The following is a 12,217-nucleotide window of genomic DNA, read 5'->3' on the forward strand; positions in this document are numbered from 1 at the left end:
TTTTGCTCCAAGAATTTCCATCTGTACAAAAGTGGATATATTGGCATTGTTCAAGCGATTAGAACGATATTTTTTTCTCATATTGGGATCTAATAACAACCATGATTGCTTAGAAGCGAAGAAGTGCAGCGTTAAAGAGTTATCTCAATCGATAGTTCAAGTTTGAAGGTAAATTTTGTGCTGTGGTAGAGTTGGAAAATCCCATCACCTGATCAATACCCTTCGCAAATGGTCCTGAAGAAAAAAAAGTCACTGCGATGCGTTAACCTGTGAATAAGATAAGGGCTTAAGTGTCGAAACGTTACCGTACGATAGGCAACGATTTCATGGAGTGATTAATAAGTGCGTTAATTTCAGAAAAAAAAACAACTAAAATGGCTCCCAATAGTCGTTTGTGGAAGAGGGACGCTGAGGCGGAATCCGATGCGGCAAAGCTTGCGGATGTAGCTAGTACACTAGCTACGAAAATATTTGGACACAAGCAAAAGCACCACACGACCACAACGGAGTCAGAGCTTGAGCTGGGTAAGTCTTGTCGCTCTCATCCAATATCCGTTATGATTAGGTACAGTTTTCATGCTGATCCTTTTTGACAATGATCACGAACCTGTGGAACCATGATTTGCGCTTATATAATGACACTGAGTCATAATGCTTAAAAAGTACAACGAAATATTCCAAGCTTACACATGAGTATCCTTGCTCATTCGAAATAACTGTATATGCGTTGGCGTGAATGGGTATGGGTATGTGTGCAAGACTGAGTATTGTGTGTGTGTGATCAACTTTAAATATAGCAGCAGAAAGGGGTACAAGTACCATTAATATCTCTTTGGATATGATTAAGACGTTAAAGTTGTTACCACCCATTGGTGAAGAATCACCATCATCTCATGCCTCACATCCTTATCAAACTCACGCGCAACTGTAATGACGTTGAATGTCAATGCATTATTTAATGACTCGAGGTTCGAACTTTAATCCTTTCAGATGAGAATGAGGATTTCAGCACTTCGTCGCCTACGAAGGGGGAAGCCGAGAAGCTGGGAGACAAGGCGGCCGAGATGACGGAGGCGTTAGCTCATGAGATGGGCATCCCGACGTGGGGACTCGTTTCTATTATCATCGTAGTAGTACTAATTATCCTGGGCATTTGCGGTTTCTGCATCCGGCGCTGCTTCCGAAAGAGACGATCCAAAGATGGCAAGAAGGGCATGAAAGGAGTTGATTTGAAATCGGTACAATTATTAGGTTCAGCATACAAAGAAAAGGTATTCAGTAGAATCTCATTCATTAAGTGTCAGTGTACAGGTGCATTGTAATCGTGTATTCTCACTAAAAATGTTGTATCGTTGTAAACCCCTCTTTAAAGCTGAACCAACTTTAGATGAATGTTAATGTTAGATTGTGTTGTAACGTAGCTCTCGTTTTGAACCGTGAAAAATCCCATTCTAATATATTATACGGTTTACTTTCTACTTCCTTCCCTTCCCCCCACCATTTGTCGACTTCATACACTCACTGAACTGATTTGAAGGTGCAACCCGATATGGAAGAGCTTACGGAGAATGCTGAGGAAGGAGACGAGGGTGAAAGCAAGCAAAGTGAGCAAAAACTGGGCAAATTGCAATACAAGGTAATTACCGAACGAACAATCGTCACGAACGAGTGATGCGTCCATATACGTCAATAATGCATTATCCGCCTTTTCCAGCTGGAGTACGATTTCAATTCGAATGCTCTCACCGTGACCGTGATACAAGCTGAAGAACTTCCAGCCCTGGATATGGGTGGAACTTCTGACCCGTACGTGAAAGTGTACCTTCTGCCGGACAAAAAGAAAAAATTTGAAACGAAAGTTCATCGAAAAACTCTGAATCCAGTGTTTAACGAATCTTTCACGTTCAAGGTAAGCGGGGTGGGAATCGTTTTATAATTGATGTAACACAATGGCAGTAAACAAACGGTTTGATACCTTAACTTGCACGTTACATTTAAATCAAGTGTGTAGAGTTTCAGTAATCTTATGCGAAGATAGCAAGAATACGAACATCGCAATGCATACAAGCATTTCCATAAATTCGAAAATGCATTAATTGCCATATTAACTGCACCAGGCAGTGCCATCTTAAACCAAACACACGTATATACTTTAACAAAACATGATCATCTCTTAGCCTTAGCTCATTCGTTATATTTGAAATAGATGAAGTGATGATGCGCGTAAAAGCTTATACGAATGAGTCATAGCAAAAATGTAAAATTAGCATAATGTCTAGCGTACACGCGTATGTTTGCCTTGTAATAAATAGTAAGTATCGACAGAACGCAGAGAGCAAAGGGAATAAAGCTTTGTTTTGTTTGCCAATTGTTTCTTCTCACAGAGTCTCCCGTACGCAGAAGCCATGAACAAGACGCTGGTATTCGCCATTTTCGACTTTGATCGCTTCTCTAAGCATGATCAAATCGGTGAGGTCAAGGTACCGCTTTGCCAGATTGATTTGGCACAAACCATCGAAGAATGGAGAGAACTGCAGAGCGTTGAGGGCGAAGGCGGGCAGGTACGTGCATTTTATCAAGTGGCATTCGATACTCACACAATAGTTGGATTTTCAACAAACTGATCAGTGAACTCTTAATAAGCCTGGATACAGCTTTAATATGCCTGAAATCGAAATATGGTTACCAGTGTTGACAGTGAACGGACAGAACAGCGCCCTATTCTGATTCTTTGATTGTCTGCGATGAGTATATATTTTATCTATTGCGTGATTGTGTACGATCAGCTAACGAGGTCTCTTTGCGGTCGTACGTTGGTACACATTCGATATATCTGTTCTATTTCCTATTTTTACTTACACCCAGTTCAAATCCTACTCATTTGATACGATCTAATCTCTGATAAATAGTCGTCAATAGAAATCATATAATTATTGATTTGGATTAATTTGAATTACATTTCATTCCTCATATATTGCTTACATGTTAGCATATTTTTCTATTTGACGTGATATTCATACTATGAAACTATTATTCTTTTAATTTATTTTTTCAATCTTCTACAGCTTTATATTAAACTTTCATTGTTCTGAGAGCTGTAATCAATACTTTACACTAAATTTTTGTCAAGCGATACACTCTATTCAATTCATTTGAACAATAAGACAACCATTGAATAATTATTGATAAAAAAACCACTCGAACTGCGAATCTCTACCGGAAGAAACCGATCCAAATCGGGTTATTGTTGAAATGAGTTGAATGAACACTATTTGAAATAGTTTTAAGTTTTTCTATCGAGGTCCGATTGATTGATTTTTGAAAACTAATTTAATTGACGTAAATTGTTTTTTTTTTCTTTTTCCTCAAATTTTCTCTGCTGTGCTTACGCCTGTGAATGGTTGTGTCTACATCAAAAAAAAAAATCTAACATATTTTATATGCATGTAACTGCTTCAAAATATATAACTCGATAAAAACCATTACACGTAAGTATTGTTTCCATCAAGAACTATTCAAATACCACCTTACCCAGTTTAAGTGCTGCTGTATATTGTTTGATTGTATTGGCTTTTGTATAGCTTTGTGTAATGTAAAACATGTGTGTTTAATGAAACTACCCTACAAGTAAATTTATTGAAGGAAATGTCTCTTTTTTGCTTAGTTTCCTATCGGATCGATTGAATCGATTCCATGATACTTTATTGTACGCACCTGTTTCCGTCACTTGTGATCTGCCGGTAACCGATTCACCATGTGACTGTTGATCTCGAAACAAGCAGCAATTTACTATTTACAATCATACGATACTGGTGCAGCTTTCTGTACAGCAGTGTGCCATAGATGAATAGTTCACAATCAGAGCCTGCTCAAGGCCAATGAAAGCCCTAAATTAAGAACCACCCATTCATACGTTGACACACGTCGTATCCCATCGACTATGCTGTTCAATATTCGATTTAGTTACTGTGGCTGTGAATGAAAACATATTAATTACACTTGTAAAGAGCTTGCCTTACTTTTTTTAGTTCCTTGATCTGCATATTGCATTATCCATTAAGTCATCCACTGCTAAATTATATTAGCGATATGCGTAGTTTCTAGAAATTATCTTTGATATATGTAGCGTTTTATCTGGAGATCATAGAATGCCATATATACAATCCATAACGAAGTACGAATGCAGTCACCCATTATGTATATTGCCATCCATCGTAAGAAACGTCATGCTACCCCCCCTCGACTGTAGTTTTTGCTGCTATTCATCTTTTTCTCCTCATTATTTCAATCCACCGTAGCTTTCGTGACTACTCTTGTTTGCTACGTTTTTTTTTCAATTTCTTTTCTATACTTTTCTAATCTTCTTCGAGACTGCTGATTCGATACTAACGCTTATTACTACTTTTTTAATTAATTTTTCTCAAATCATTACTTTTAACGCTTATCGATTGTGTTTCCTTTACTCTATTTTGTATTAAGTATGCAAAACACACATCTTGAACCATCTCCGTTTGTGCTTTTTATGTTAAAATTTCTCATAACCAAGAAAACATTATTTTACCATTTTATTTGAGCTGGGTGTCTTCCTGAGAGTACATTTTTTGTTTAACGAAATTTAACTCCATACTTTTGCAACAACACGTTACATCTCAAAGTGCGTGTTCGTTCTTTCAAATCATAAAGTATAGCCATTTCAATATCGAGCCAGTGAAGTGTGTAATGTAGAGCGCAATTTTGGCTTCCAAATGTGGCTCTGTGCTTGGTATAATTGTTGATTTTGTGAGATATGTTAACGTTAGTGGCATATTTCCACAACACCAATATATATTATCTATGAGAATAGAAACAACTAGGATCTCCTATATCAATAGTTTTTTTACCCATTAGCGTAGTACATTTGTTCAATAGTTGAAATTCCATAAGGCGCTGTAAAAAGCTGATTTAACGATGACCACCCGTAGCCATAAATGAAATTATAGAAATGTTTCTCCCTTTTACAATCATACTTAAGCAATATTATTCCCATTATTTACCTCCCATAACAATTCTCCGTGTCGTTTGAATATGCGTTTGGGAGGGAACACTAATACAGTAAATGTTGATTCTCCTCCATGCCAATATTACTACCAGTTAGTAGTGTTGGCTTCCAAAGTAAGACACCTTTTCTTGTGATGTTTAGTGCTTCATCGAAAACACGACATGTTTCGTAGGTGACCAAGAAGTACACATTCGGATCCTTTCGATCGCTAGATACACTTTTAGAACGAAATATAATCGATTGATGCAACATATTTTAGCAGTAGCAAAACGCTTTACAGTGTTTGGCCATTTTTTGCATTAAAAATACATATGGAAACGAAATAGATTCAATATTGATCCTCAACATACGTTATAACATTAAACGAATAAAAGTCTCGTCTCAAAGCGTGCTCCTGTCCAGTTCTGGTGCCTTTAAATTAAGCAGCATCGAGTGCGTTTATGAACCACCTTAGCATACATAGTACGCTTTTCGCTGTTCGACTACGCGAGTAACCAATCCTGTAACTGTAACATAAGGATGTCAACACAAGAGAACGGTAGAAAGAGTGTGCAAAAAAAGACAATACCTTCACCTACCACACCTAGTGCAGTCTCTCCAGGTAGAATGAGTGCGAACGTATCTTTGTGCTTACCAACTAACAACAACAGAGCGATAGTGAACCTGAACATAACCCACCAACCAAATATATGCTCATTCGTTTACAACATACTGTATAGAACTGCATCCGCCTTATGATATAGAAAAAGAATGTACAACGCATAAAATCCCAATTAATATTTTGATTCAAATATCGCTGAGTGGTACATTTAAATTGTAAATGCTAAAACTTAGAAGCACGTAGTGATCAAATATCCCAATTATTCATTAAATTTGCCGCTGGTTTTAATAGAATCAAAAAAGCATGATATCCTAAAGATGTCTTTTTTGGTTGATTTTATATGACTGTGCCGCTAGAAAACAATATGTCGCTTTCGTTCCGCAAGATATAATATGTTTGACACAAAACATTTGGTTTACTTGTTATTCTTACAGGAAAATAAGTTGGGAGATATTTGCTTCTCGTTACGCTATGTACCCACTGCAGGTAAATTAACTGTCGTTATCTTGGAAGCGAAAAATCTCAAAAAAATGGATGTTGGCGGATTATCAGGTGGGCTATTTTTAACACTACACCATAATATTGGTTTACTTGTTTGTTTGTTTGTTTGTTTTAAGTTTTCAATGCTTTAGGATCAGATGCCAGATGGGCAAATATTGCTGCTCCAAATAATGTTAATGACTTTCTCTCTTTTCTAGATCCTTACGTCAAGATAGCCCTGATGCAGAATGGAAAGCGTTTGAAAAAGAAAAAGACTAGTATCAAAAAATGTACACTAAACCCCTACTACAATGAGTCGTTCTCATTTGAAGTTCCTTTCGAACAAATACAAGTATGCGAGAATGTATTCTACTATCATATAAAATTCTGTGTTGTGTTGTATTTATATATTGTATATATATATATATATTTCGAGCCAAAAGCATAGAATCCTTTGTCAGAATTTTGCCTGGACAACCTTACTAAAATATTGTACAATACTCTCTGCAATTTTGTCTATCTAAAAGCATGATCCCTTTTTGACATAATGTCAGCCTTTTTTCTGTTCTCGGTACGGTGTAGCAGTATTGCAGCGTATGTTTTTTTATGTTACGCACTGGACACTTAAATAATTGGTCGGTGTTCTGTTCAATATGATTATCATTTATCGTTTCTGTAAGCCGCTCCGGGATGAGCTTAACATTTGTAGCGATGAATGTTAGTATAACAACAGTGGTATGAGTCAAACGCCTAAAGTGCACCCGTAAACCCGTAAAGTAAACGTACAGTAGCCAAGTACAATTAACCGTGACACTAAATTTACTATGATGCGAATATCTTGTCTCCTAAGTATTATTTGTTGTACCGTTATTCTCAAACACGATTGATGTGTTGAGTGTCTTTTTTTTCTTCTTGTTGTGCTCTCAGAAAACCCCTTTCTGAGTGTTTTTGGTTTGCTTTTTTTGTAAAAACAAAAAAAAAATCATACGTTTTAGCTGCTGCGCGCCATTCCACAAACTCCTCCTTCTTTCTGAAATTTAAACTCCCCGTATTGGTATTGTGTTATTCGTATGGCAATGTTTGTGAGTAACATAACTTAACTAGTTATTATGTGTTGTAGCAAAGAGGTGTTATATTGTTTAACAACAAAATACAGCACTCTGGGTTGAAGTGTTTAACAACATATACATACTGCTACCAAACACCTATAACGTATCAAATATAAATACACACTTCATACATGCATAGCAAAAGAAGAAGAAAAAAGGAAAACAGAACGAACTCCTCCGCAGGCAATTTTAAAATCCTCTCCCACCAAGAACCCGAATGCTGGCCGCCACTCCGTTGGCGGACGGTGCATCGGGAACGTCTTGTTCGAGACGATTTTAAACGTTGTTCATGCCAATTCCAGAAGCGTGACATTTTTTAGACACTTCCTTTGTCTAGTTCAAACAACCAAATCCACAATCACAACAACACCTGGGAAGGTCAAACTAGATAATGACACACGGCAGAAACAACAGCAAAGAGAGGCAGAAAAAACCTAACATTGCTAACATGCCCGAAAGTCTTACTGATTCTTGCAGCTGGTTAATCGTCGCCCTCGACCTAGCCGGCGGCACTGGTGCTGTAAGCTTGGAATGGTTGTCATTAGTTTAAATGCAACACACTGCGCGTACTGCATTCTACATATTCCGTAATACGAAACACAGTTTTGATCGAGTATTATACATTTCCGTGTACCAGTATTTAAAACAGATCAACATCAAACAAATAAAATGTACCACGAATCCAGTAGGACTTTACGTAGGCAACCAAATCCCCACTACAATGTACCTGATTAATACTGCAGAAAAAAGGAGTTTGCAAACACTGAATTATGTATAGTTATGCTGAATTTGGGTTGCCAAGACCAATTTTTTAGCGCTTGTTCGATCGCTTCGAACAGCCATAAAGGTTGGTGAGTGTTCTCCTTCATGCCACCGTATAGGCCTCCCAAAAAAAAAGTATCTAACTCAAACCAACCCCAAACTGTACAGTGTACACCTTACCTACCACACACATAATGCAACTCAACTTCAACTCATGCAAACTAGTTTTTTCTCTACCAAACCTACCTACAACAAGCCTATGTAAAAACCTCTGTCGTATGATTATTATTGCATGCAACCAGGACCAGAGGCACTCCTACGGTCACGTGCTGTCGTACGCGATCGCTGATGGTCCTTTTTTCATGCAAGCAACCACTAACTGTTCCTCTCCCCCTACTGTATTACTATATATTTATATATATATACCTATGCGTATTCAATGTGTACATTGCGGTTCGTCTCTTGGCGGGAACGCGATACAGTTCAATAACGAATCCCTGTGTTTGCTTCTACAGAAAGTGAATCTTGTCGTTACCGTCGTGGATTATGATCGTATCGGAACGTCGGAGCCCATCGGAAAGGTAGTCCTAGGATACAACGCTAGCGGTACGGAGCTGCGCCACTGGTCGGACATGCTGGCCTCCCCCAGGCGCCCCATCGCCCAATGGCACACGCTGAAAGATCCTGATGATGACAAGAAGGATTAAAGCGGCTACAACGAGCACTCACACTGACGACCATAGGACGACACAGCTGGGATCAAGCCCCATCGATCAAGAGAGCGTGCGAGAAAGCGTTAGAGAGAGAGAGAGAAAGAGAGAAAGCAAGAGAGAGCGAGCGAGTAAGCGCTAGAGAGAGAGATATTGGGCGAAAGATCGAAAGCGAGAACGAGAGCGAGAGATAGATAAGATAGCTGCGATGCGCGCACTTGCATATGTGACCATGCTACAAATTACATGCACTGTAAAATAACCTTGTCAACGTTCTTCAGTACACTCTATTCTCTCCTGAATCCTACTCCTTCCGTTATGCTTCCACAAACTTTCCCGCCACATCGTTCCGTTCCCCAGCACTTTGGGGCGCTGTCACCTGTGGGCGCCCTACCATCCCATGGGCAATGTCGGCCCTACGCCGCAAGCCTAGCACATGAGAGGAACGAGCCCCAGTATATCTTGGTTAGTAGCGATAACATGGCACATACAAATACATGTATTAACGCTCCTGTTACGTAGAGATTCTGGGAGCTGGTAGAATATTCACAGAATTTAGTTCTCGTTCCAAGACCAGTCAGACAGCTAGCGGAGCAAGTAGTTCGGTGGAAGGAGTATATCAGTCATGTCGATAGCGTAGCTGTACATCTTTCCCATCCCCCTCCGAACCGAGCGGACCGTGGAAGAACGAAGACGCAAACAAGATTGTTTTAACCCACGAAACGAACAATAGATAGACGTGTTATACAAAGCAAGCAAGCATCACGAAGAAAAAAAACGAACGAAAGCCATTATCACACGACGTGTTATACCCTCATGGAGACATTACACTAGTAATCGATAGGACGCCGCTTGTAAGATTTGATTTGTACATTCCACGCAAATGCGCTCTTCCTAGAAACGGATCCGGTAGCCTCATAAAATGAGGACTATCGCACATTTCACTAGCAGACAGGACAGATTCGAGCGGATTCTAGCTAGGAGGGCTTTTCGTTGCTGACACTCACGAACGTAGAACGGTGCACCTGATTCGTTTGGTTTGTTGTGATGTTGTTGACTTTTTTGGCATTTTGGCGCTCCCCTGCGACACGCATCCGTGCACGCATTTATGATTGAAACGAAGGCAAACATATTTACGACCATCGGAACGAGATGCTATGAACTAAGTAACAAACTTCTCCAGCGTAAGGCAAGAGAGAAAAAAATCCGTGTTTTCATCCCATCAACATAACGATGAAAAAACGAAATAGATTAATGTGAGTCAAAGGAAAAGTACCGTCTGTATTTCTTGTTGAATAATATGAAAGCTATTGACCTATTTATTGTTAAATAAATAATCTAACTAAACATATTAGGCATATATAACCATTACAAAGTTAATAATATCTGAGCAACTGTACTACAAAGCAGCAGTATTTCGGAAAGGAACGTAATATAAGTTCAATTTTTTCGTGCATAAACTGTAGGGCGTGCAGAAGCGCAAGAATAGCATACCTTTCCCTAGCTGTAGGCCGAGTTGTGGCCCAAGCACTACACAAATCTTCAACAATCTGCAGCAAAACTACCAAGCCGGGTTTTATGGGTTTAGTTTTTAGATAGATTCTCGTTTGGGTTCGGTTCGTTTAGGCGTTTACAAGCGCAACAGGCGGTTTAAAGGGCACTTGAGACAGACACAGAGTCGCATCCTGAGCGTAGAGCATGGTAGCAAGACGTTTATAGGATGTTCAATATACCGTAGGTTACTGTATCTCTCAAATATTGGTATGACCTTGTTTACATAGTACTTTTGTTCATGGAGTACATACGCATTTCAATCGAAAGGGAGAATGAATTTATGATGGGATCCAACATTTCCACAACATTGAATCAATAAATAACATGCTCTTGGTGCGGGAACGGGTTGCAGCAACAAGGGATAGACAAGCTTTTACCAATAAATAACTCCGGATCATTAGAGAGTGTTTAACGACAGTAAGCAGATCTTTAAAAAATATAACAATAATTAGACATGTATAAGATAATGTTTATCTATCAAAAAAAAAACGCATTGCGAGAGTATGTATATTAAGATATTGTAAATCAAACGCTAAATAAAGTATTGAAGTGTAAATGATAAAAAAAAACCCGAGTCCTTTTCATTTTCGCTCAAATCCGTCAATGTCGCCGAATCGTACAAAGAAAATAATCCGAAAAAGTAACAGGAGAGCATACCTACTGAGAGCTAGCATTTTCCCCGATCGGATCCGAAAAAAATCTCCAAAAAATCCGAAAATTTTCTCGAAAAACCAAAATTTTTCAAAAAAGTAACAGGAGCGCATACCAGCTAAGAGGTAACATTTTCTCCGATCGGATCCGAAAAAAAATCCGAAAATTTCCTCGAAAAACCGAAATTTTTCAAAAAAGTAACAGGAGCGCATACCAGCTGAGAGGTAACATTTTCTCCGATCGGATCCGAAAAAAAATCTCCAAAAAATCAGAAAATTTCCTCGAAAAACGGAAATTTTTCAAAAAAGTAACAGGAGCACATACCAGCTGAGAGGTAACATTTTCTCCGATCGGATCCGAAAAAAAATCTCCAAAAAATCCGAAAATTTTCGCGAAAAACCGAAATTTTTCAAAAAAGTAACAGGAGCGCATACCAGCTAAGAGGTAACATTTTCTCCGATCGGATCCGAAAAAAAATCTCCAAAAAATCCGAAAATTTCCTCGAAAAACCGAAATTTTTCAAAAAAGTAACAGGAGCGCATACCAGCTGAGAGGTAACATTTTCTCCGATCGGATCCGAAAAAAAATCTCCAAAAAATCAGAAAATTTCCTCGAAAAACCGAAATTTTTCAAAAAAGTAACAGGAGCGCATACCAGCTAAGAGGTAACATTTTCTCCGATCGGATCCGAAAAAAAACCTCCAAAAAATTCGAAAATTTCCTCGAAAAACCGAAATTTTTCAAAAAAGTAACAGGAGCGCATACCAGCTAAGAGGTAACATTTTCTCCGATCGGATCCGAAAAAAAATCTCCAAAAAATCCGAAAATTTTCGCGAAAAACCGAAATTTTTCAAAAAAGTAACAGGAGCGCATACCAGCTAAGAGGTAACATTTTCTCCGATCGGATCCGAAAAAAAATCTCCAAAAAATCCGAAAATTTCCTCGAAAAACCGAAATTTTTCAAAAAAGTAACAGGGGCGCATACCAGCTAAGAGGTAGCATTTTCTCCGATCGGATCTGAAAAAAAATCTCCAAAAAATCCGAAAATTTTCGCGAAAAAAACGAAATTTTTCAAAAAAGTAACAGGAGCGCATACCAGCTGAGAGGTAACATTTTCTCCGATCGGATCCGAAAAAAAATCTCCAAAAAATCCGAAAATTTTCGCGAAAAACCGAAATTTTTCAAAAAAGTAACAGGAGCGCATACCAGCTAAGAGGTAACATTTTCTCCGATCGGATCCGAAAAAAAATCTCCAAAAAATCCGAAAATTTTCGCGAAAAACCGAAATTTTTCAAAAAAAGTAACAGGAGCGC

At 38.5% G+C, this 12,217-nt stretch overlaps 1 protein-coding gene across 2 annotated transcripts; it reads left to right on the forward strand.

The window, feature by feature from the left end:
* Window positions 1-374: 374 nt before the first annotated feature.
* Window positions 375-10,813, forward strand: LOC128725521 (synaptotagmin 1). Of its 2 annotated transcripts, XM_053819273.1 has the most exons (8): window positions 375-525; window positions 991-1,271; window positions 1,538-1,636; window positions 1,715-1,909; window positions 2,385-2,561; window positions 6,074-6,191; window positions 6,338-6,471; window positions 8,506-10,813. In XM_053819273.1, the coding sequence occupies exons 1-8, from the start codon at window positions 375-377 to the stop codon at window positions 8,695-8,697; spliced, it is 1,347 nt and encodes a 448-aa protein (XP_053675248.1). In that variant the 3' UTR covers window positions 8,698-10,813. The 2 variants fall into 2 exon arrangements, with proteins under 2 accessions (XP_053675248.1, XP_053675249.1); XM_053819274.1 differs by lacking the exon at window positions 375-525 and having other exon boundaries at window positions 1,202-1,238.
* The last annotated feature ends 1,404 nt before the right edge of the window (window positions 10,814-12,217 follow it).

Source organism: Anopheles nili, chromosome 3, assembly GCF_943737925.1.
Source record: "Anopheles nili chromosome 3, idAnoNiliSN_F5_01, whole genome shotgun sequence".
In the NCBI taxonomy this organism is placed as follows: domain Eukaryota; kingdom Metazoa; phylum Arthropoda; class Insecta; order Diptera; family Culicidae; genus Anopheles; species Anopheles nili.

Bases quoted from the DNA above. Each gene is read 5' to 3' on its own strand.
- LOC128725521 (XM_053819273.1), top strand. From the start codon at position 375: ATGGCTCCCAATAGTCGTTTGTGGAAGAGGGACGCTGAGGCGGAATCC. The intron at 2,562-6,073 runs GTACGTGCATTT...TTATTCTTACAG, and splicing joins TTGAGGGCGAAGGCGGGCAG to GAAAATAAGTTGGGAGATAT. The intron at 6,192-6,337 runs GTGGGCTATTTT...TCTCTTTTCTAG, and splicing joins GGATGTTGGCGGATTATCAG to ATCCTTACGTCAAGATAGCC.